Here is a 26,038-nt window from a genome sequence, read left to right on the forward strand (position 1 = left end):
GATAGGAACAGAATACAGGTTTCATATTCTCTATACCTCAAAAAAACAAATTTTTATAAATTACATAAAAACAAGGGCTGGAGGAAGAAGTCTCGAGCACTGCCTGTGACTTTCTCAGCTGTCAGAAGGTCTCCCCTCTAAGTTCCTTGGCACTAAAGTTGGGTCTCCGTGTGGGGTACAGTCTCCATGACCACAGAGAGCAGCTTGTTCACCCCGACTACCTTCTAAAAACCACGTGCCTGACCCTATAGGGTGACAAGCGGTCATCACTTCTGGAAGGTCCTGCCCTTAAGCTTCTGACTTGAGCTTCTGTTGCTGGGGTTCCCCTTGCTACCCTGAGACCCCAGTGCCACTGGCACTTCAGCTACAGCTACACATCCTCAGTCACAGCTTTCCTGAGTGCCTGTCACCCTGGACTGGGTCGTGTCTGCAGCAACCTCTTGTATGTCGTCTGACACAGGAACGACTACCGGACGCTGCGGCAGGCGGTGATTGACATGGTCCTGGCCACAGAGATGACAAAGCATTTCGAGCATGTCAACAAGTTTGTCAACAGTGTCACCAAGCCCTTGGCGGCGCTAGAAGAAAACAAGGTAAGAGAGCGTGGCTGCCAAGAGAGCCTGTGTGGGGCTCAGCCCTACTGAATGTCATTTCCACTGGTTAAATTACTGAAAGTGCCACAACTTGGTAGAAAAACAAAACGAAACAAAACCTCTGAAGGGACGGTGAAAGTTTAGAAGGGCGGACCATTCCCCTCCTTTTGGGCATCCTGGGGTCAGTTGCAGCCCTGGGGGTCTCTCACCAGCTGCTCCCCACTGTGCACATTCTGTGGTGGCAGCAACCATCCTCTGTTGGCTGTCACAGGAGGGGGACCCTCGTGTGCCTCCTTTCTGGACTTGAGGCACGGAGTCCACACAACTGCCTGGTGAGGGTCCCAGCAGGCCTCTCCCAGGCAGTGCCTGCCCAGTTCTGCGTCCCCGTTGCCTTGCGTGTAGAGTGGGCATGTCCTACACGGTGTCTACTGTGTGGATTTGTGGTCAGGTCAGTCCCTAGAGAATGTTCTCTCATGGACCCTATTCCTGAGGCCCACGTGTCTGCCCTGTCACCTACTCCACGTGCTCAGCTAAGTGGCTTTGGACAAGTGTCTTTACCTGTCCGCATCCCAGTGTCCGCGTTTGTAAAATGCCAGAGTATAGAATCCTGCTTCGCAGGCCTCCCACCACAGCTTTTTCTGAGCGCAGATCAAAAGAAAATGACGGCTGAGTCCTTCGCACACCGTAACACGCTCGGCAGTGTTAGGGAAGGGTCAGTAACTTGGAACCGACAGCTCATCCCCGTCACATCTGCCCGGGGCTGGGGTCCACAGCAGGTAATGAGAAGCAGCAGGGGGCCTGGTGGACACGAGACTCTCTTTCCGGTGAGAGCAGAGAACTCTTTTTTCAATTCACACTCTCTTTTAGTAAATAAAAGATAAAAGCCAGTCTTTGCGTTCTTACCAAGGGAGCACGACAGAGCTAGTGCAACACAAAGAAAAGGCAACTGTGAGAAGTATTTAGAGTGAGAAGAGCAGAAAGCCCAGGCGGGGACGCAGCTCATCAGCCTCGGGGCCGCCGGCGCCCCATGGGCCTGACACCCCCCCCCCCCCCGTCACGTGAGGGCCTGAGGACTCAGCATCCATGGCGGCCCCTGGACCTCGCGGCGCTTCCCGCGGGACCAGGCACGGCGCCAGGGGACCCTTTTGACGGCTCTGAATTCCTCTCACGTTTTAGGAAACTGATCAAGAGCAAGACGCCATAAACACTATGCTCAGGACGCCCGAGAACCGGACTCTGATCAAACGGATGCTGATCAAGTGCGCGGACGTGTCCAACCCGTGCCGGCCCCGGGAGCAGTGCATCGAGTGGGCCGCACGCATCTCGGAGGAGTATTTCTCTCAGGTGAGACGCGGCCTCTTTCTCCGCTCTGACGGGAGCCGCACCCCCCGGGGGCCCCGGCTCAGCACCGGGGAGCCCGTCCCCGGCGCCACACACGCCCCACCGGCCTCCCAGCGCCGGCTGCCGAGTGCAGGACGCCCACTACCCGGCACGCGGCTCAGCGGCCACCTCCACGGGAGTCAGGGCCGCTGCCACTTCCCTAGAAGCGCTGCGTGGCAGGGCGGGGACAGCTCGTAATGACGTAAAGCAGACGTTTCATTTCTCCCGTCACTTCATAAAGCAGCAGGGAGCCCTTGGTGCCAGAACAGGGTCCATGGAACCAAACACACATTTCCACAGTCAACATACTGAGCCCTCAGTTCTACACGCTCCCCACGCAAACCCCCCGCTTTTCACGATACCACTGAGCTCCCTGACCCACCGCCACGCCAGTGCGTGCCCCCTGCTTCCTACTGGTCCTCGCGCCCCAGTCCCTGTGGTGGCGACCGACCGGCGCCTCGCCCAGCCCGTCAGTCAGCCCACGTCCCGTCCAGGGAGCAGCACGGGCAGCTCCGCGTCCCGTCTCAGCCTGTCAGGAGGGAGCAGGGGGAGGGCCGCTCCTGCAGTCCCCTCCGGCCAGACCTTCACACCCACTCCCCTCACTCACTCAGGGCGACTTCCGGTCCAACGAGCCCCATTCCTGGCGAGTGCCCTGCACAGGGCGCCGCTGTTTAGTATTTACACCTTATTTTTACTGTGCCTTTTCTGTGTTTGACACCTTTCCAGATACACACACCACCGTGCGACAGCCCCTGCAGGCCTCGGTCGTCACACGCCGTCCAGGCTGGCAGCCCAGGTGTGCAGCCTGGTGGCCACCAGCTCGGTCTGTGACGCTCACACCAGCACACAATCACTAACCACGCACTTCGCAGCACGCACCCGTCGCGAGTGGCGCGTGACTACATAAAAACCCTTCATGCCAGACGCTTTTTAACCTCACGGATCTCAAGGATGTTTAGAGCCTTTTCAAATAAAACACTTTGGGCTGAGATGTGAAGCAGCCACTGGGACCCCCCCCCCACACACACACACACACAGGGGCTGCGTCTCACTCAGCACGGAGCTCTGGCTGAGCTGTGCCAGGGGCAGCAGCGCGGGGCAGCTAGTGGGGTCAGCCCATTTGGTGTTGACAAGACTGGGTGGGGTGGGTGTCTCAGGCCCTGCCGGCAGAGAGGTCCCCACCCTGGGAACAACTTGGCGTCTGGTGGGCCACTCACCACATGGCGAGGAGCAGACCCTGAAGTCTTGGAATTCTGGCATTTTCTATGTTGCAGACCGACGAAGAGAAGCGGCAGGACTTACCTGTGGTGATGCCGGTTTTCGACAGAAACACCTGCAGCATCCCCAAGTCCCAGATCTCGTTCATTGACTACTTTATCACAGGCATGTTCGACGCATGGGATGGTAAGCGCTCTGAGGGCGCGGTCCTTAGCCCCGGGCGGGGCACCAGACGGAGCACACACTGTCTGCCTCTAGAATATGCTGGGGGCTTCCAGTGCCCAGTGGCACTGAGGCCCGAGTCTCCCTGGGCACTTGCCCGTTCCCTGCCCCCCCCCCCCCCCCCGTAAGGACGTGAACTTGGGGCCGCACAGCTCCCAGCAGAGAACATAGGATTCAAAACCACTACTGCTGACGCCGCACCCCCCGGTGCCATCTGGCCCCAGGCATCACTGTGCAGCAGACGGTGCACGTCCCTTGGCTGTAACCTGCAGTGTGGGCAGCTTCTCAGAGAAGAGGCCCTGGGCCCCCGCGGGGCTCGCTCAGCTGTGTTCCCGACACCCGGGCCCCGAAGGTGCTGACAGAGCAGATGAGCTCCCCGAGTTATTTACTAGTTAGCAGCTCAGCAGGTGCCCCTAGCTGCTGGCGTCAGTGACCTGGGCTCACGCCACCTGCTGTGTCCCCTCCTGTCTGCTCAGCGTTCCTAGGCGTTTGTGCACTGCCCCCCTTGTCCCCTCTTCCTCCAAATGCTCGAGGCTCTACGCTGAGCTGGGCAGAGACCTCACTTCCGTCTCCTCCTCCAGCCTTCGTGGACCTGCCCGAGCTGCTGCTGCACCTGGACGGCAACTTCAAGTACTGGAAGGACCTGGACGAGAGGAAGCTGAGGAGCCTGCGGCCGCCCGCGGAGTCCGAATGGTGTGTCACCGTCACCTCACTGTCCTCAGTGCCCTGGCCCTTCTGCTAGGAGAGCTTGTCTCAGGGTTTCCTTCCTGCCACCCTACCTCCCACCCCCGAAATCACTCTTTCTTCCCTAACCCTCCCCTCCCTACCTTCCCGGGAAGCCTGAGTAATACCTTCTCACAATATCGTCTTAGCAGTACTATAGTTATTAGAATGCTTTTTAAAATGAATTTTAAGATTTCAAAGCCTATTTTAAATGCCATAAAATTTACATGACTCATTCATTACATAAGTGTTGTTGCACAGACTTTCCATAATGCAAACTAATATAAAAATGACAATTGGAACTATAGAAATATTTGATCTGTTACACTTTTCTGAAAGCCTGTTTTCTGCATAAATCTTATTCCAGAGCTAGGACCAGACCCTCCTGTACAGCACCCAGAACTCTCAAACTGCTCTAATCACCGATGGACTTGGCTCAGTGATCTGTGAAGGAAAAGAAATTTGGACTGAACACCTTTTCCCTAAAATTTTATAAATGAATTTTCCAAATGTCTGCCTTATTTTGTACAGTGTTTCTACCAAATATTTCCATAGACACAAAGAACAAAAATGGAGTATTTACTAAAAATACATTTTAAAACCAATCTGTTCTCATCTTCACTGGTAATCTTTGATTCTAGAGATTTTTAAAGGTTATATATTCTCACATTTTCAGTAACTGTAGTACCGTTAAAAATGACACACGGTGACATGTCAAAGTGCTTGTTATATTGCTTTTTCCAAAGATAAAAATGAAATTAAACTATTTGTTTTTAAAAATTCATGTGTCACCTTTTCTTTGGAGTTTTATAAGACTTATAATATTTTACCCTTTTCTCCCTCTAAATGAAGAAGGTAACTTTACTGAAGGAAAATATTAATAGTTAAATGACTAAACATCACAAAAAGCCAGACTAATATGTGGAAAAATTCTCAGAACTACCTAGAACTTCCCACTGGGAACTCAGTCAGCGATCATGGGCACCCTGTGGGGTGACGGTGCCAAACCAGGGGTCTCTGTGTCTAAGGGAACCAAGGCCGCTTGGTTGGTAACTACAGATGGAGGTGGGAAAAAGCCTGCTCCCCTAGTTCCAGGTGCCAGGAGAGGGTCCCCACGAGGAGCTTAGATGTCATGATGTAGACACAAAAGTACAGACAGTATCTGAAGTTGGCACCACCAGAAGCAATCATCTAAAAGACACATTCACATGAAAATCCTTAATTTGAGGAGAAAAAAAAGAGGCAATAGAAACCATAAGATCAACCAACATAGTTCAAAAAAAGAACCAAACAGACTTTCTAGATATTATTGTTGAAACAAACTTCTTTACAAAGACAAGACTAAACAGAGAACTAGTTAATTGGAAGGCTAAGGTAGTCACTCAGCCTGCAGCACAGGGGTTAAAAATGGAAAATATGACCAAAGTTAAAACAGGGAAAACCGAACGACATGCTTAAAAATATTCCAAGTGTCTACACTAGCAGATCCAGGGGGAGAATGGGGTCAGGCACCATCCAAACACAGGCTGAGAGGCCCTCTGGTTTTCACAGACACGAGTGCTCAGATTTAAAGGACATGCCGATCCCAAGTGGGATCAGTGAAACAAATCCACATGGTGCAGTGAAACTACAGCCCTGGGCTCAGAGCCTAACCTAAAGCTGTCAGGAAGGACAGACCATTTACAAAAGAACTAGCACTACGCTGCCAGCAGACTTCTCATCTGCAGCAACAAGAAAAAGGGATGACGGTTTCAAAATACTGCAGGAGACTGTCGGCCTAGAATCCCCAGCCTAACCAAACTAGCATTCGCAGTGTAGGTAAAATACACTTCGGGACAGGCAGTGCATTGTACACAGTCCCGCATGGGACGAAATGCTGGAAAATGTAGTTGTAGCAGACGAACTGCACTCCTCAGTTCGGGACAGGCAATGCATTGTACATAGTCCCGCATGGGACAAAATGCTGGAAAATGTAGTTGTAGCAGACGAACTGCACTCCTCAGTTCGGGACAGGCAGTGTATTGTACACAGTCCCGCATGGGACGAAATGCTGGAAAATGCAGTTGTAGCAGATGAGTCCAGACACAAGAGGTGGTTACAATACTGCAGGAGACTGTCGGCCTAGAATCCCCAGCCTAACCAAACTAGCATTCGCAGTGCAGGTAAAATACGCTTCGGGACAGGCAGTGCATTGTACACAGTCCCGCATGGGACGAAATGCTGGAAAATGCAGTTGTAGCAGATGAGTCCAGACACAAGAGGTGGTTACAATACTGCAGGAGACTGTCGGCCTAGAATCCCCAGCCTAACCAAACTAGCATTCGCAGTGCAGGTAAAATACGCTTCGGGACAGGCAGTGCATTGTACACAGTCCCGCATGGGACGAAATGCTGGAAAATGCAGTTGTAGCAGATGAGTCCAGACACAAGAGGTGGTTACAATACTGCAGGAGACTGTCGGCCTAGAATCCCCAGCCTAACCAAACTAGCATTCGCAGTGCAGGTAAAATACGCTTCGGGACAGGCAGTGCATTGTACACAGTCCCGCATGGGACGAAATGCTGGAAAATGCAGTTGTAGCAGATGAGTCCAGGCACAAGAGGTGGTTACAGAAAAGCAGTGGCAAACGAAGAGATGGGTGAGCACAAGGGCAAACCTGAAACTATACCAAGTGGGGGAAACAACAGTGCTGGGTAGTCAGGAGGAAGAGGGGCAAGAGACAGAAAGCTGTATGTTCCGGAGGACAAAGGAGATTGTGTGTTCGAGATCACACTTTCCATGGGATTACTTACAGGTTAAGGGAGACTGTCAAAGGAACAGAGAATATGGAATTTACAGTCACTAAAAGGTCAGCTAAGAGAATAAAATGTGACTAATGCAACCAGTAAGAGAGAAACACTGACAGAAATAAGTACAAATACTAGCTCACAGCATATACAAAACCATTCCGGAATAAATATCCATATGTGGACAAAATAACTTTGACACTGGAATGGGGGAAACATTCTTTAAATGACACCAAAAACTTCAGAAAGCATACAAGAAATTGTCTAAATGGTTAGAAATTCTATATGCAAAATATACAAAATCATGCCAGATTTAGAAATGACCTATAAAAGAAACAAATTAGTATTCTGGATAAAGGAGGCCTAAACCTAAGAAAAGGGCACAAAAACAAGATTTTAACAACCATTAGGTTAAGTTTAAAAAACCCGGCCACAGGAAGCACTGACGAGGGTGCAAACAGGAGTGGCAGGCCCGCAAGGTTGGTGCCAGTCCAGTGGGGAGCAATTTGGAAATACCTACGCAAGTTCCTCACTCAGCGATTTTACTTCTAGCTCCATTCTACACAAATCTGCAAATGCACAGAAGACTGTTCAAGAAGCTTCACCCCGGAATGCTGGCACAGTGAAAGAGAGAAAGTGTCATGTCCTTCGGAGGGGAGTGGATCAGGAAATCGTGGCATTGGACTCGGACAACACAAAAATCAACGCACAAACATCCATGGTTCCTATATGCTAACAATGAAATACCAGAAAAAGAAATGAAGAGAAAGTTCCCACTTGCAGTTGCAACATGTATAGAGAATTGTGAACACAAAATGGACTGTAATAACTCCGACAGCTGTATCAGGCACAAAGTGCCAGGCATGCCACAGCGTCATGTGCAAGGTGTACCCAGGCAGCGCCCTAACCAGGTAACTCCAGTCGCAGGGTGCGTGGGGTGTGACCATCTGGACGGCTTTCTGGGGGCACCGCACCAGCCTCAAGCATAAGCTCTGAGCTCGCCGACGGCCCCTTGCTCAGGCCTCAACTGACGAGCAGAAGCCGCACCTGCGCTCCTCCCACGCCGAGCGCCTGAAGCCTCGCCTGCTGACGCCCGACGCTACGCGCGCGGAAGGAACAGAACACATAGTCCAGGGCAGGATGACAAAATAGGAGAATTCCTTGTAGTCAGATGTCAAATGCCACTCCAGTATGGGACTTGGGAACCAATCCTACACCGTGACCTGCATGTGAAATGCTTCAGGCGACTTCTATCAATGAAAACCCACCCTTAAACGAACACATCTGAGGTTAACACAAGCCAACCTGGCCAGAGTAGAGACACTCTGTGATTGGGGAACTATTGCTTGGAGAAGCATCCCCCATACTTAGACCCCACTAAGTTTGGTGACAGTTTACAATGGAAAGACTTACAAGGACAGAAAGTCATCAGGAAATTAGCCACTCTGGCACTAGCATATGTTATACAGGGAAAACACACACCGTTTTAGGTAGCTGCAACCAATGATTTTAAAAGAGTTCTAACAGGAGCTCCGGACATCTTCGGCTGCCTTATACAAATGCGGCGGCAACGGCACAAACCATGCAGGGCACCCGCTCAATGTCTTTACATCACATGCAGTTACAAGGGACCCACCAAGTAACATTCAGGGCAATGACATTTACTTTTAATATGCAAAAATTCAGCAACTTTAGACAACACTTTAAACCCAGATTTATTTTAAAATACCGTAAAAATTCTAGGGCTATGAACAGACCACATTTTAGACCATTTAGACCAACATTCTTTTCACCAGATGGAAAACTTTCTAGCTATCCACATACACACCAGAAGGTGTGTGGTGTGAGCACAGAAGGAACACTCAGTATCACAAAGGAATCCTGGACAAAATCAGGACAGAACACATTTCCCAAACAATAACAGATTCAATTCACAACAACAAAGGGCAACTACCAACTTCACCCCAAGATTGTTCTCAAAAAACTAACACAGACCTGGAAGTCCTCGGTCAAGCTGCCCAGTGACAACAGACCAGGTGACAACAGACCATTCGTAAATCTTGCTAAACAAACAGAACAACACTTGTTACACTGTACATTTTTAGTAGACACTGGAACACAGTATCAATAAATGTCATACTACACCCAATATAAACGACCATAGCATAGGAATTACAGGATTAGGAAACAACATTTAACATGCACAACCGACTACAGTTTATATTTTACTATATAATAAAGAACCACTAATACACACATTCTATGTTAATCCTATTCTGGAAAACATAACTGGAATGGACTTGACACCCCAAATTTTTCATTACTATTGGCATTTGAAGAAATAAAAGAATTTAAAAATTTACAATCTAGCACAAGCACAAATTGACACATAAACCTACACTCACTAAGCAGTCCCTTCCCAAAGGAGGACATAAGGAAATATCTCAAAAAAGGCAGGATTTACAGAAAGAAGACCTTATTGAACCTAGTAGACCTAATTTACATAACAGCCCTATGTGGCCAGTATTAAAGCCCAGCCGGGACTACGGACTTCCTATAGTTTATTTCTATAAACCTACACGAAGAATCACCTAAATTAGAAGGAGCGCTACCTGACACCTAGGAAACCAGTAACAAAATCACTCCAGCCAGTGAGTCACGTTCCTTGCCACACCCTACCTATGAAATCTAGGGAACAGACTACCTTCTCTTGGGAAGGCAAACGATATAGATCGAAAAGGCTGCCTGAAGGTGACCCCAATAGCCCAGGGCAGCTCATTCTATTCTTACAACCCAGACTGACACGACTAAGCATTCTATTCTCATCCTCTAATATGCAGACGACAGGGCTCATGATAATAAAGACATTTTAGAAAAAGAAAGACACCAATTAATCCAGATCTAAGGTCCAGAGGATGGACAATAGTTATGATAAAACCACAGGTCCATCTACTGACGTTACATTTTTCAGCATCACATGGTCATCTGAAGGCAGAAAGATACCCCAGAAAGTCTTAGATAAGATTCAACATATCGCCACCCCAACCCGTACACAAGGAGCTCAAAGACTGACTGGATCCTGGTTACTGGAGGCAACACATTCCACTTCCTCCAGGGATCTTAAAACAATTATGCAATTACTAGAAAAGCAGAGACGTTTGAATGGGCACTCCCCAACAGGAAGCCCTAAATCTAAAGAATACTTACAGACAGACCTTCATCTCTCTGCCATATCCCACAGGGGACTCTGCACTGAGATCACACGTCTTATTTGCCCAAGACTGTGGTACTTGGGCTCTGTGGACAAAGGATTGTGCGGACGCCTCATTTTTATGCCACTTGCCTTTCAGACCACTAAGCTCCCTCACTTTACCTAGTAAATATTCTCCATTTGCAAAACACATGTTTCGCTCACTTATGAAGCCATCAGACATCCCGAACCAGTAACAGGTGATACGCCCATAACCAGGTGTCACCAGTCCTACAACGGGTCACAATGACACCAGAAGAACTGGCAGGTATTCAGATGTATCCTAAACTCGCGGCATGGAAAAGGTGCTTCCACGCTGGGACCAGGAGCCCGGGGAGGAGCTTCAGAGGCAGAGGCTGCACCTGCGCCACAGGTGCGGGAGGAGCAAATCCACTCATCACACGGGGCCGCGGCCTGGCCTGGTCCACAGGCGGCTCAGGCCCCAGGAGCTCGCGGTACACAATGGACGGCGGCGGCATTGAGCCCCGAGGGTGCACGACCCTCGGGGAAGCGGGGAAATCTGAATCTGCGCAACACGCCGACCTAATCGCTGCTGTTCTCGCTGCTGGACAATCCCGGAGGAAAAACCAAAAGGTTATATACACATTTACTGATTCATGGGCCGCCGCTAATGGCACTGCTATTTGATCAGGAAAACGGAAAAAGACCGCTTGGAAAATGAATGGAAAGGAACTATGGTCAGCAGAGTATTGGAAAGAATTAGATGAAGTCATCGTATGAAATGTTAGTCACACACGTCTCTGCGCACGGAAAGGATGACAGCCGAGAAACACAATACAACCGTGAGGAAGCCAAGCAAATCAGACACATCACAGATAAGGTCCTCGTAAGTACTAGGAATCGTCAGAAACAAACAGATCAACAAGCAAAAGCAGCAGGAAATTAGGAAAAACTGAAAACCAGAAAACACTTCAAGATGGGATCATACAACTAAAACTGCAGCAGTCAGACAAACTTACTCGCACAGCTAGAAGCACTAACGCATAAACCTATGAAACTTAAACTAGAGAAATCCCCACCAGGTGAATGGGAAATACCAACTGTACCTCCCATCAAATCACACAGGGACACAACAGGTGGGACCACTGAGAAAGGACCCAATCCCTCCTGGATCAGAGAAGATATTCTACGGCTACACAACACTTGAGGCCATACTGGCCCACATTCACTAAGACAAGCCATGAATTCCTGCCCTGCCTGTAACCAACTTTCTGAGAAAGTTAGAATGAGAGCCCCTCCTTCATCACTGAGACCTAACATCTTTAACTTTCTTCTCCAAATAGATTTTGTGGGTCCACTTGACCACAAACGCACGCAGACACACATGCACTCTATATAGTTCACGCACACTCAGCTGCACGTGTAGCAATGCAGCGGGTAACCCTACCCCGCAAGCTTCCCACAGGCCTTTAGACAATCGGTCAGCATATTACAGAGCCCCCCCAAAATACTAATCTGATCAGGGCACACACTTTACTCTTAGATACACACAAGGCCATGCACAAGCGAAGGATATACAATGGAACCTACGTTTCTCCTACCGTTTCCCCAAAAATAAGACCTAGCCGGACAATCAGCTCCAATGTGTCTTTTGAAGCAAAAATTAATACAAGACCCGGTCTAATTTTACCATAAGATCAGGTCTTATATAAGACTGGGTATAATATAATACCGGGCCTTATATTAATTTTTGCTCCAAAACACGCGTTAAAGCTGATTGTCCAGCCAGGTCTTATTTTCGGGGAAACAGGGTATCACCTCACAGCATCAGGATATACTGAAAGATTTAATGGTCTACTTAAAAGACGTCTTAAATCTATAAACCCGACTTCAAATTTGCAACAGGAACTAGACGTTGCCTGTTTTGAATGACATCAAAGAATCAGACATGACCCTGTACCTCATGACGTGACTATACCCAGAGACAGTGGTATCGACAGGGAACCCTCTGCCCTTGCAAGAAATCAAATACCTTACAAAGTATTTGTTAAACAGAGAGAAAAACCTGTTATCTCTCAACAGGAAATTCTTGCAAACGGAGACAGAAACACTTACTGAACTATAAGAGTGAGAGGACAACTGGAACTAAAGATACAAATATTGCCTTGTGTTAACAACAAGATATTTAACTATACACTCAGATTCCAATACGAATCCCGCTAGAATTCTTACAGCTGCAAGTATCGACCTCTTATTGCTTCTCTTACTCTTCTCATCTGCTTCTTCCTATTTCTTCTGTGAGGACAGACAATGCTCTAATGCTTCTCCCTTGACCAGACACGCAGATTATGCCCTAAGCAACTATACAGCATGGGCATTTCCACTCTCTTCTCCCAATAATTATACTTCATCGAAGACCAGATTCAAAACCTGCCTCACCGCTTAATACTCTGAAACTTCAACAACCCCTTTGGAGATCGACTCCGTCATTTGAAAATGAAGGAGACTCCGACTGGAGCAATGTAGACAACTCTGAAAAGGACCCCCCCAATATCTGCCTCAGCTGACTCTTCCACCCTCTGCTGTTGTGACGCCAAACCCCCACCCACTACAGGAATGCGCGCCCGCTCCACGGGCCACTACGTCACCATCTGCATCTACTTCAGCATCTTCGCCTTGAACTACGTAGGCCTCCCCCTCCTTGAGGGGTGAATCAGCCCAGGCCATGGGCAGTTACTGGCCGGCCACGCTGCACATTCACTAGTACTAACCCCACCCACCCCTAGATGGCGCCACTTTAATTTCTACACCCAGACGCGCGAGGCTGAAATCTGGTATCTTGAACTTGACTGACAGCCCACCCTGGGACGGCAGACCTGACCGGGTGAACTCTGAGCAACCCTTGTATTACGAGGGACTACGCACTGAAATGACAGCAGCTCTCGCCACTATTCACGGTTTAGCTGAACACGCCTCTATTCATGACTCATTGGGGCTTCGTCACGTGCTCATTTACTAGCGCCACTGTGTCACTCAAACGCTCTATCACAGAGTTAAGGGACACACACTCCCATCAACTTCCAAAATGTACCCCCCACACACGTCCTCACTGCACTCATCTGCTTCAAGACGATTTGGGGGTACTCCTGAGGGCGACACTCACCCCCATGCCATTGCTACTGTATCTGCTATTAAAGCTCCCGTTACTCTACTGAACCACCTACACCTACAAATGAAACCCTAACTGTACCCAAGAGTGGCTCAGCACTCCCCAGTATCATTTAGTGGAAAACCTCACTTTGAGGAAATCCTTAGCACTTACTATATATAATCAAAAAACCCAAAAAACAAAGAATAACTTCCTAAGACCTTTGTGCAGATACAGCTTGGAGCCCACAGAGGGCGCTCACACCCATTCTGCTCATCTTCAGATCCTTGCTCATTGTCAGCCACGTGAGGAGTCTATGGATAAATGGACTAGACCTTACTCCTGCTCGTTTAATTCAGCTTTTACAAACACATCCCATCAATGGACATCCTTTTTAGTCAATTCAGCACATCTAGTGAGAAGGAAGACTCTTCTCATAAACCTTAATACCGCTAAAAGAGCTAACCTTACTCACACCAAACATTGACCCCACATTACTCTAGTTCACCCGCATGCGTACAGCTGCTTCCTCTCTCTCACGGGTCTTTTACAAAACATCTCCATATGCTCTGGTGCCAACCATTTCTACAGGCTGCGCATGAAGAGAAGATCTGGGCTACTGGTTAGGACGAGGAACCTACCGCTGCTTCAACAACATCTACTCCAGCAGCCACTGCAATTCCGTCACCTACAGCACCACGTTATAGGTTTTTACCACCGAAAACCAATGTCCCAGGGCCTTATGGATCCCATTAGACGACAGTATCACGAGGAGAGAAAGAGACATAACTTCCTCTATTTATTACCTTTCCAGTCTTTGGTAATTTCTGCAGGGTACATTGCACACCCAATAATACAGTAGTGATACCTAATCTCTCTTCATTCCTCACAATTCCAGAATAATTTTTCTCTAAAATATCGCACACTTTCTCCTAGTGAATTTAATTGGCCACAAAGACTCCCGCCTATTACACTGACACACACGCGCACGTCTCACCTAGGGAATATGATACTGAAGTAGGCATAGATACTGAATTTAAACATAAACACTGTTCTGAATACCAATACTTCTGTCTCTTAGGATAGATGGGTAATTTTTGTAGGACTCAAATCAATCTTCTTTTCCAACATGCACATACCTGTAATTGTTCTTTTTCCAAACATTGCTTAAATATTACCTTACAACCATTACTTGCTTGTTTTAATGCTTCAAAACTCCCTAAAATATAATATGAAACTCCAGAAGGCGTAACATATGAAATTAAATTATCTCCCAAGCCTCTTTATACTCTAACTTCAAACATCTTTATCAATCAAACGCAATCTTTCAACACCGCAATTGCACCTCTGATTTTTTATGCCACTGTTCTTATGCTAATATCTCTACATATGTGGGAACATATATACATTATATGAGTTATGGTATCACCAATCCCAAAATTGTTGGATTTTGGACTATAAAAGACAAAAAGAAAAGAAAATTAGATCCAGAAGTCCTTAATGATCTTGACAGATATGTTATTGTTGATAACCACAGCAACTGTACATGATATAATATTACCATAACAACAAAACACGGAGATGAGCCGACACTTGTAATGACACCTCTTTCCACAGGACACCACCACTTACAAAGTACCTGATTCTCAAAACATCACTCACTGCTTACAAGATTCTTACACTATCAAATACCCATGAAAAACCATGACTCGGTCTATTAAATATAGACCCAACAAACACCAATTTCTTCATCAGCATGCCTATTTATGACTTGCTTTCACCCTAAAAGATTATCTTGAATTCACTGCATCCTCTGAGAGTTTTAGGACCCTTTATTCCTTGTGGCATTAAACAGCAAACCTTGATAATGAAATCAAAGAATTTTTACACATTAAAAAAAACTCATACAGCTCAATACCAAAAAACCCCCAAACAATCCAATCAAAAAATGGGCAGAGGGGGCTGGCCCGGTGGCTCAGGCGGTTGGAGCTCCATGCTCCTAACTCTGAAGGCTGCCAGTTCAATTCCCACATGGGCCAGTGGGCTCTCAACCACAAGGTTACGGGTTCGATTCCTCGAGTCCCGCAAGGGATGGTGGGCTGCACCCCCTGCAACTAACAACGGCAACTGGACCTTGAGCTGAGCTACACGCTCCACAACTAAGATCGAAAGGACAACAACTTGACTTGGAAAAAGCCCTGGAAGTACACACTGTTCCCCAATAAAGTCCTGTTCCCCCTCCCCAATATAATCTTAAAAAAACACACATACACACACACACACACACAAATAAAGATGGTACACTTTAAAAAAATGGGCAGAAGATATGAAGAGACATTTAAAAAAAAACGGGCAGAGGACTTGAACAATTCTCCAAAGAGGGCAGACAGATGGACAATAGACATAATATGAAACAATGTTCAATGTCACCAGTCATCAGAGAAATGGAAATTAAAACCACAATGAGAAATCACCTCACACCTGTCAGAATGGCCATCATCAATAAATCAACAGACAAGTGCTGGCGAGCATGTGGAGAAAAGGGAACCCTAGTGCACTGTTGGTGCAGCCACTGTGGAAAACAATATGGAGGTTCCTCAAAAAATTAAAAATTAAAAAAAAATTAAAAATTAAAAATAGAACTGCGATTCCACTCCTGGGTATTTTCCCGAAGAAATCCAAATTTGGAAACACTAATTCATAAAGCTATATGCACCCCTGTGTTCACTGCAGCACTATTTACAACAGTCAAGATTTGGAAGCCACCTAAGGGCCCATCAATAGACGACAGCACAGAGAGGTGGTATTATATACAATGGAATATTACTCGGCCATAAAACAGAATGAAATCTTACCATTTGTGACTACGTGGACGGACCTGGAAGGTATTATGCTCAGTGACGTAAGTCAGACTGAGAAAGACAAATACCACATGCTCTTGCTTATATGTGGAATCTAAAGAATAAAGTACACAAAGCAGAAACAGACTCAGATGGCAGAGAACAAGCTGATGGTTGCCAGCTGGGAAAGGGGTTGGGGGAGCTGGGTGAAAAAGGTAAAGGGATTAAGTACAAATTGGAAGTTAAAAAAACAGAATAATTATGTAAAAAATGACTAGTTAGCCAGTACATATAGCTTCATATTGAACAAGTGAGTTTTTCTTATTCTTTAATTTTAAAAATATGCACATTCAATTAAAAAAGAAAAAAGTCTCCAATAAGCTGCTCTTCAGTGTCAATCACCAAAAGGGTTGAAATTTGCCGGTGCCCATTTGGGTGGGAGCTGAAATTCCCATTTGTGTGCCGATGAGCTCACTGAGACGAGCTGCATAAGGGGCAGGGGAGTCTGGGGCTGAAAGAGGAGAGGAGTCTGAGAAGGGGCCTGACGGGGAAACGGGGTTCAAGTGGACACGACAGCGCCTGTCAGATGCTGGCTCTGAGCACTGAAGGGTCAGCTTCAGGCAGCAGATAAAGAAGCTGTTGTCACAGGGGCTGAGACCTGGGGGCATGTGCACGGCTCCTTTGGTTTCCAAGGGACAAGGACACAGACTGGAGGAACGAGGCATTCCTACCGTTTGTACTTGGAAGCCAGCGTGGCTCTAGTAAAAGCCAGGAAGGAGCTTGGCACGGACCAGAGTGTGGCAGAGCAGTGCGGATGGGGCCTCACCGGGCTCTGGGGCTGGGGCCTTCCACCCGCAGCTTTGGGGCAGGACTGGTAGCAAAGCACACCACACCACTCCACACCACACATCACACCACGCCACACCACACCACACCAAACCACGCCACACCAAACCACACCACATCACACCAAAACACACCACACAAACCAAACCAAACCAAACCACATCACACCAAAACAAAAACATTCCATTTAAATGTTAAGGACGGCATCATATTTCCCAGGGTTCTCTCTTCCCTCACCTGAGTCCTCTTATCCCATCCTCAAGAAGGAAAGAAGAGTCCATCTTTCAAAAAATATTTGAACTGTTATTAATTTTGCCAGCTATTAAACATGGTCACACAAATAATACGATTATGCAATGAGGGATGGATTCTTTGGGTCACCTAAAGAAGTCAAGCAGGGTTCTGAAGATCATATAGTAAATTGAAATCCAGTTGAAAACAGCACGTTCGTGCTGTTGTTGCATTTGGTATGTTTTCAAATGCTAGTTCTTATCAAGCATATAGAGCACATTGTCACAATTAGATTTGCTTACGCCAGAGGAGGAAAAAAGATGAAGTGTAACACGCAGTTCATTCACTGAGCACACGAAAAGCAGTCTGTCAGAGTAGGGCGAGTAAATGGAACATGGGCTTTTGAGAGAATGGTATTTCTCTGTTTCAAAGACGCTGATCATAATGATTCAGGAATTCACGAATGCACCAGAAAGCCCAGTGTGTAGTCCTCATCCCGCCCTTCTAAAGCCTCCAAGTCTGGGCAGCATTATACGCCTTGTGCATAAATACAACTAACACTGGACATAAAACTATAGAAGACAGTCTTGCCAAAAATTTATGTGAATGCTTCATTAAACAAAAAACTACTGATACATTCATTTTCCCCAAACAGAATGCAGGCTCTCTGATGGCACATACTTGGTAGTTCTTAATTAACTGCTGTGTCTCTAGCACCCAGAAAAGTACCTGGCACATAACAGGTATTTAATAAGTATTTCTTAGGTAATGTGAACTTGAAGTACTCAAGGGGACACTGTACCCCTCCCTGCACATGTTTCTGTATTTATGAGGAGGAAGAGTAGGATTGTCCCCCTTCCTCTTCTTAATATTACTGTCCAGGCCATTGCCCTTCTCAGACAAATAAAAACATTCTTTCAGTATAATCAACATTGGGGGAAAAATATTAAAGCTTTTGTGAATTAAAGGACACCATCAACAGAATACAGAATGGGAGAAAATATTTGCAAATCATATCTGATAAAGGATTACTATCCAGAATATACAAGGAACTCGTACTACTCAACACCAAAAAACCAAACAACCCAATTCAAAAATGGACAAAGGACTTGAACAGACATTTCTCCAAAGAAGATATACACCTGGGCAATAAATACATGAAAAGAAATTGAACATCACTGATCATTAAGGAAATGCAAATTAAAACCAGTTAGAGATACCACGTCACACAACCTGGAGAGAGCTGTTATCAAAACACCAGAAAATAACAATTGTCAATGATGTGGAGAAGTTGGAACTCGTGTATATTGCTGATGGCAATGTACTATGGTGCAGCTGCTGTGGAAAAGGGTATGGCACTTCCCAAAAAATTAAACATAGAATTACACATGACCCTGCAATTCTACTTCTTTGTATATATATACTCAAAATAACTGAAAGCAGGGACTCAACAGGTATCTTACACACATTCATAACAGCATTCTTCACAATAACCCAAAGTAGAAACAACCACAATGTCCATTAACAATTGAATGGAAAAAATGTGGTGTGTGTATATATATATATATATATATATATAGAGAGAGAGAGAGAGAGAGAGAGAGAGAACCAAAAAAATGTATACACATTTTAAGAAAGGAAAATACTGTATTAAAATTGTAATACTTAATATATACCGATAACAAAAGATGAATGCAAATCACATTTGACTTCTGCAATTACAAGAGGTGCTCAGAGTGGTTACCATCAGTGTAATTTTAATAGTTCTTTCCTTTCTTAAAATGTGTATACAATTCTTTGGCACTCTGTGTGTGTGTGTGTGTGTGTGTGTGTGTATATATATAAATGTTACATTTAGCCACAAAAAGAAATGTAGCCATAAAAAGAAATATAATTTGATATATACTACAACACAGATAGACCTTGAAACGTTATGCTTAGTGAAATGAGCCGGTCACAAAAAGGAACAACACTAAGATTCCACTTATATGAGGCACCCAGAACAAGCAAATTCCTAGAGCTAGAAAGCAGCATAGAGGTTACCTGAGGTTGGGGGAGCAGGGAGTGGGGAGTTATTGTTTAATGGGTACAGAGTTCTTGTTGGTGACGATGAAAAGCTTTTGGATACAGTGAGGATGGTTACCATAACATTGAAAATGTATTTAACGTCACTGAACTCTACACTTCATGGTTAAAATGACAAATATTGTCATTATGTATTACCACAATTAAAAACAACATAACCATCATCAGTTCCATGAATTTTGGTAAAATCTGTAAGATCAAGTGAAATTCACTGTTAAAGATATTTGTTCAATAATTGACAGATTGAGATATTTCCACAGAGCACCTACGGAATGAGTCACATAATCAATTGCATAGGTTTTAAACACTCCATTTTTGCAAGCTTTGAAATTTATCCAAATAAGCCTTTTTCCACTCCACACACATTTCTACCGCCATCAACTGTAACATTAGCTCAGCCAATTCCCACTTCAGAGTCTACCGCATTAGTTATTAATCATCTTTAAAAGTATTCTCACCTGTGGTGGCTCCACGCAGACTTCAGGGGCGTGTTCTCCGGCCTCTTCAAACCCGGCACTGAGTCATGCATAACACCCGCACAGCACAGGTAACATTTTTGGACTTAACCAAGTGCCAACGAAAACTACTCAAAATCACTGGCCTTGCTGTTAATTCACTGTTGCTGTTTCCAATGTTCTCAACTAGTCAAGCAACCATTCTCCAACAAAGGCTCGTTACCTTAAATAACTTTATTAATTCCCTGAGCAGATTTCTCCCAGAGAAATTAATTCACCATCGGTAAACAGGTGTCCTTGCTTAGTTAATGAATGAGCTACTCATACCTTAAAAGCACAGCAAAGCCCAGGTTTTTAATGTGAACATGCACTAACAATTTTTAACAAACAAAAAGTCACTTGAAACTTTTATTTCAAGATACATTATTTTTAAAACAGGTCAAAACACTCCTGAGTTATAAATGTGTACGTAAATAGTGCAAAGTGATGACTGCCACACACTCAGTGGCAACTACCGAGGGGGCCAAAAAAAAGTAGACACATTTTAAGAAAGGAAAAAAACTGTATTAAAATTGCAATACTCAACATATACCGATAACAAGCTGAAAGCAAGTCCTGTGTATACATTTTTTGGGCTCCCTCTGTGATGAATTCACCCATCTCGGCAGCACGTAAACACATGAATGTGCTGTGTACCAACAACACTTTTTGTACAAGGACACTGACGGGAATTTTATGCAATTTTCACAGCCTACGTTACTCTGCTTGTTGCTGTTGGTTTTAACCACTTAGAAATGTGAAAACCCTCCTTAGCTCTGGGCTGGCCCCTCACGCAAAAAGGCGGCCGCCACAGATGGCTCACGCCGCCGGTTGGAGAGAAAATGGTTGTTGGTTTCCCCCAAGATCTACTGAAAAAAGGAATAGCCTCGAGTAAAGCAGAAAGACTTGATAAAAGCGTCCATTTATAAATTCATTCCAACATTCCTTTACTCCCAATTCGTCCTTGACTTTTCCCTTTGATTTCCTCAGGTCCCTCATTTAGTTTGTAAGAAATGCTTAACGTGAATTCATTTTATTTCTAGTATGAGAGTCATTTCATACTTCGCTGAAAATTATCCTTTAACACGAATAACTGAGGAAAGTCTGGAAACATTTCTTACCTGAGGCACGTTCCGGTCTCTGAGGAGCGGAGTCCCGAGCGCAGAAGGCGGAAAACTGGACAGTCTGTTTTCGGGCCAGGGCACCACGAGCCCCGAGCCGGCCGGAGACGCCCTGATGGCCCCCATCGCCCGGCAGGAGCCCCGCGGGCCCTCAGCGCCGCGCCCGCCGCCGCACATCCCAGCGCCCGCGGGGGCGCCGGCCGCCCGACTCTCCAGCGCCCGGCCGGAAGTTCTAATGAGCACGGCCCAGTCCCCCAGGTAAAACTACTGAGACCCGGAGGCGCCTCAGCGCGGACGACCAATCAACAGCCTCTTCACGTTGCGCAGCGCCTGGCCCCTCCTCCCGCGCTCACGTGTAGAGCATTTGGCGCGCCAGGCCGAGCGAGGCGACACGTGTCCGGATCGGGGCACGGCAAACGCACTGCAAAAGGCCTGCCTAGTGCTTTTATTGCTAATTTCCTTAATTTGGCTAATTTCTCGCTCCCTACAGGAAGCCCGACCCTTTCCTCACCACTGACACCAGAAACCAAAGGGGAAAGGGAACTTCTTTATATTGTATTTAGAAGGCAAAAGGATGTACTGAGAAGGCCGGGACACCACACCAAAAAATGGAAATAAAACTTGGCTGTGAAAGAGAAAGCTCTTCCTTACAAATCGAATATAAAGGGAATAAAATGGAGTTAATGTATCCTCCACTAAAACTAGTGAGGGACGTTCACGAGAAGGATCTTGAGCCTCATTTCGCCTCACAACTTAATTACAAAAGGGGAGAGTAATTCCAGTGGAGACACTTAGACGCACCTTAATCCAAATGCTCAGAGGAAACACTGAAAACGGGACAGCGATATTCTGTGCCTCTTAATGCCTCAACACAGCACCCTTTCAATACTACTACAGAAAGTGAAATTGAATTACATAAACCCAAATTGAAGGGCATTCTACAAAACCAGCTAATACTTCAAAAATGTCATGAAAGGCAGGAGAGGCTACAGGGACATGAAATGCAGTGATTCTGGGTTGGATCCTGGACCAGAATATAAGAACTCTATGTAAGACTTTGGGAAAATTGGCACAATTTCATTATGGACTATATAGTACTGAATCTCAGTATTAAATTTCCTGATTCTGCTCATTACTCTGTGGTCAAATAGAATGTCTTTGTTAGGAGACACAAATATCCGGGGCAGAAGGGGATGTCTCTAACTTAACCTCAATGGAACAGAAAAAAAAAAAGTGTATACACACAGAATATAAAGCCATTGGGGCAAAAAGTAAACAATTGGTAGACCTAGGTAGAATATTTGGAAGTTCTTTGTACTCGTCTTGCTTTATTCCAAGTTTGAAATTATATCAAAATTGTTGTATTTTTAGAATGTTTGCTGTACACAGAAGCAGATGTGCCAGGATCAGTGAATAGCCAAACTGGCCTAGGTTCCACCACTTCCCTGCACAGCTTGACACATGCATGTGGTACAAACACACCCAGATGATGGTGTGGAACAAACCACGCACGATTTCCTCCTCCCACTACTGAAGAACAGGCACCAACCTGGCCCAGCACCCCACCACCAGACACGGTTGGACCCAGCTTGTGAGCTCTGCTTTCCTTTTCACCAACACGTGCCATTATGTGTCTCTGATCCTCTCCCACAGCCACTTACACTTGTTAAGTCTCCTATGTTCCAGGTACTGGGCTCTACACTGGACAGACACCTCTGTCCTATCTCCCACCCACAGAAACCCAACCTCTGTACTCAAGTGATACCCCTTCAAGGGCAGGTTCATTAGCCCACATCACTGTCCACAGGTCACTTACAAGTGTTCACAGTGCAGACCATTCTTTCAGGATTTCTCTCTTGAGAAAGACCTCTTGCCCTTAGCTCCACCAGCACCCAACCCCACAGATGACACAGGCAAGGTTGTCCATGGTTTATTGAAACTATGACAGCACAGAAGGAAGATTCAAACGGCTCCACGAGGTGTTTTGAAATTCATCCCAACTGTAGGCTGAGTGACCTGCAGGTTGGACAGACTGCCAAAGTCCTGGAACAACAAAATGCATTCATTGTGTCTGTATCAGTGACATCTGTGGGCAGAGCCCAAGGACCACCGCCCGGCTGTGCTTGTCAGCTTCCACCAGCTGAGGGTCAGGTTGATGGGACCCTGCAGAAATCCAACAAAGGACCTCCTCCCCGAACTAGAGCGATAAACTCACAGGGAGTCTACTATAGATCTCAAGGACCCTGCACTCCACCTGGCCTGTGCTCTGTAGGATAGTTTAGCAGCATCCCTGGGCTCTAGCCACTAATGTCTGCTAGCATCCCCAAGCTGTGACAAACAAAAATGTGTCCAGACATTACCAGATGTCCCCCCACCCTGGTGTGGTGATGGGGGCAAAATCTCTCCCTTTGAGAACCCACCTTCTAGGACACACACAGTGCCATTTCCTTTCCAGGAACACCGTCAGGTAGCCCTCACAAATGCTAGGCCCCGAGCATTCCACTCGTATGAGGGGCCCAGGTGGGAGGGAGAGGTCAGGGCCTACCGTTGTCATCTCAGTCTGAGTGGGGCAAAGAACTCAAGGGCCCACCAAATACCTGGAATTTAATCCCCTATTTTATCATTAAAAACCAATTTTATACATGAAACTAAAAAGTTGCAATCAGGATAGAGGTTATTTCAGGATGATCCATAGCAGGCTTTAGCTGTATTGGAAACGTTTTTCTAACAATTTTTGAGCACATGGAATTTGCTCTGTTCTTTTTGAATGTCAAACATTTTATGATAAAAAAATGAAACATGAAGTTGCTCTACATCACCAACAGCCCATTGGACTTTGAAGGCCATGCTAAAACTACGTATAAGCACTAAGATAAGCCACAGAAGAGAGAAATATCAAGCTGTAGTGAAGACAGCTGAACTATGTAAGTAGTGCCTGGTAGCAAGCATCTGGAAATGAGGCCAGAGCTCACTTGAGAGGTTAGCATAGACACAGAAGGAAGTCCCCGAGGGAAAGCAGGCAGAAGGAAGAGAACCAGGGCTGGGACCACGCGGGCAAACGTGACGAGCCAGCCATAGAACAGAGAATGAAAAGAGAACGTATGGCATATGCTGAGAATACCTGGTATGTTTTAAGGCTCCAACCGCTGTTAGCTGGTACTATTACAGATAATAGAAAGCTACTGAAGGTTCCAACCCGGGAAGTCGTACTTTGGGAATTCAACAAACACTTACCAAGAGCTTCAGCATTTCCTTCGTGTCTGGATCAACTTCAATGATCTCCTGATCCAGGGCTGAGACCTAGCAGGAACCAGAAGGACCAAATATTAATCAGTGAGTTTACCTGTCACCTTCCCTGCCCTTTCCCCAAGATTTTAAACAAGAGAGGGGGACTGGCCAAGGGGACAGGATAGGATCCCATAAGTGGGGCAGTCAGCTTGAGGATTATAGGCCCAAAGATCATTTCTGCTTTTACCTTCAATGCCCTCGTTATCTTACCAGTATTCAAAAACTTAAGACTGGGTTTCTACTCATGCTAGGGCAAATAATCAAATCGGAAGACGGGGTAAGTCAAACAAACATCATTAAGGGCACTCATGTGAAAACCAGAATGGGCTTACATGGCCCCAACAGGGCAGAACAGAGACTAACACACAGGAAGGTAGGTGATGGGCATTTACAGCTGGTTAGGGGTGTGTGGATAAAGGAACACTTCCTCAAACTCAGCTGAGGTCCCTAGAAACCAGGTACCTGAAAGGGTTTGCAGGAGCCTGCTTTACCTTTCAGGGTGAGCCAGAGACCCAGAAAGTTTACCTCAGGAACATAATTATCTCTCCTTTCTCTCTCCTCTTCCTGCAGCTTGATGGAGATACCTCTTACTGGGCCTCTCTGAATCCGCTTCATCAGATGTGTGACATAGCTACAAAGCACAAACGCCCAAAGCGAACACTGAGAACACAGCAGCTCCCTCGGGTGCACAGAACATCGGGATAGACGAGCAGCACGTTTAGTGCATTTTCCAGTGAGAAGGGAGAGGACTCGCCATCCTAGTGGCCCTGACTCTGAACTCTACACACAGGTCCACGACCTAAGCACGCCTGTCCCTTTGGCGTCTGGCACACCCTCTACGCAGATTCTTTCAAAGCCATCAAATCCTCCCCTCAAACTTTCACGACGCCGCCCAGCCTTCATTTTCTCTCCTCCGAGGCCCAATTTACTGTACTTAGTATCTGAAATAATCCCAACAAAAAACCCTGCAAACGCACCCCTGCAGCGCCCTCCTCCGGGGCATCAGAGACTTTGCGCTGGCGAAACCTTTAAGGTACAGTCACCTCCCGAGTCAGGGAGACGACATAACCACGCCAGCCTGCGCGACCCCGGAGACCCGGCGCCGCCCGCACTCACCCAGCTATTTTGTTGCGGAGCTTCTTGCTGGGAATAATGGCGATCTCCTCGCACACGCGCTTGTTGGTGTGGAAGTCATTGCCCAGGCGCGTGTAGTACTTCTCGATGATGACCCGGGCCGCCTTCTTCACGGTCTTAGTGCGAACGCGGCCCTGCGGGTGGAGAAGACAGCGTCACCGCAAGGCAGGACACCCTTCCTGGGAAGACTGCGGCGTCACGCCCAGACAGCGGCGGGCTTGGGGCGAGCCCGGGAGAGGAATGAAGAGGGCCTGGCGGGCGATGCTGGAGCGCGGGGGTCAACGCGGAAGCCAGCGGCCCGCGGAGGCTCCGGCCTCACAGGGCCCGGCGCCTCTGTCTTGAGAGCTGAGGACCGCGCAAAGCAGCGGATGGCGCTCGATTGTGGGAGACGGCAGTTTCGAGCCAAAGCACCTACCATCTTGGCGGGTCCCTGGTGAAAGAGGAAACAGGAAGCACAGAGAGGACTATAAAGCGCAGGCCAGAAAGCCGCTTCCGCCGTGCCGAGGACTCGCTGAGCCAACACCAGAGCGCCGCAGCGACGCCTAGCGGGGCGGCACGGAAGTGCAGGCGGCCAGCCACCACCGGTGGGCGTGGCGAGTGCCTGGTCCGCCCCCCGGTAGGCGGGTCTCGTTTCCAAGCCCCACCCCGCCTAGCGCCGTCGTGGGCCCTTCTCTAGCCCCTTGGTTCTGTGATGGATTGCCTGTTTGATGTGCTCCAGA

At 46.9% G+C, this 26,038-nt stretch overlaps 2 protein-coding genes and 1 long non-coding RNA gene across 8 annotated transcripts in view; 1 reads left to right on the top strand and 2 right to left on the bottom strand.

Moving 5' to 3' along the window:
- PDE8A (phosphodiesterase 8A) overlaps positions 1–4,916 on the top strand; it is a 106,572-nt gene extending 101,656 nt beyond the window's left edge. For 3 of the 4 annotated variants that reach the window (XM_019743466.2, XM_019743465.2, XM_019743463.2), the window contains 5 exons: positions 461–593; positions 1,770–1,937; positions 3,248–3,377; positions 3,995–4,106; positions 4,504–4,916. In XM_019743466.2, coding sequence (XP_019599025.2) covers positions 461–593; positions 1,770–1,937; positions 3,248–3,377; positions 3,995–4,106; position 4,504 — 544 coding nt within the window. In that variant the 3' untranslated portion in view covers positions 4,505–4,916. The remainder of the gene's footprint in view (positions 1–460; positions 594–1,769; positions 1,938–3,247; positions 3,378–3,994; positions 4,107–4,503) is intronic. The other variant, XM_019743464.2, reaches the window with a different exon arrangement.
- Positions 1–21,171, bottom strand: part of LOC109453629 (uncharacterized) — a 46,441-nt gene extending 25,270 nt beyond the window's left edge. For all 3 annotated transcript variants that reach the window (XR_012491465.1, XR_012491464.1, XR_012491466.1), the window contains exon 1: positions 20,898–21,171. This is a non-coding gene — a long non-coding RNA (uncharacterized LOC109453629). The remainder of the gene's footprint in view (positions 1–20,897) is intronic.
- Positions 21,172–22,814: 1,643 nt separating this feature from the next.
- Positions 22,815–25,866, bottom strand: RPS17 (ribosomal protein S17). Its single transcript, XM_019743534.2, has 5 exons — positions 25,735–25,866; positions 25,302–25,453; positions 24,711–24,816; positions 24,132–24,197; positions 22,815–22,940 (listed from the first exon to the last, which is right to left on the bottom strand). Exons 1-5 carry the CDS (start codon positions 25,735–25,737, stop codon positions 22,860–22,862), a joined length of 408 nt encoding a protein of 135 aa, XP_019599093.1. The 5' UTR covers positions 25,738–25,866; the 3' UTR covers positions 22,815–22,859.
- Between the last annotated feature and the right edge of the window lie 172 nt (positions 25,867–26,038).

The sequence above is a fragment of the Rhinolophus sinicus genome, linkage group LG13 (assembly GCF_036562045.2).
Source record: "Rhinolophus sinicus isolate RSC01 linkage group LG13, ASM3656204v1, whole genome shotgun sequence".
NCBI lineage: Eukaryota > Metazoa > Chordata > Mammalia > Chiroptera > Rhinolophidae > Rhinolophus > Rhinolophus sinicus.

Bases quoted from the DNA above. Each gene is read 5' to 3' on its own strand.
- RPS17 (XM_019743534.2), bottom strand. The intron at 24,198-24,710 runs GTAAACTTTCTG...GGTTCCTGCTAG, and splicing joins GAGATAATTATGTTCCTGAG to GTCTCAGCCCTGGATCAGGA. The intron at 22,941-24,131 runs GTAAGTGTTTGT...TTGTTGTTCCAG, and splicing joins AGGAAATGCTGAAGCTCTTG to GACTTTGGCAGTCTGTCCAA.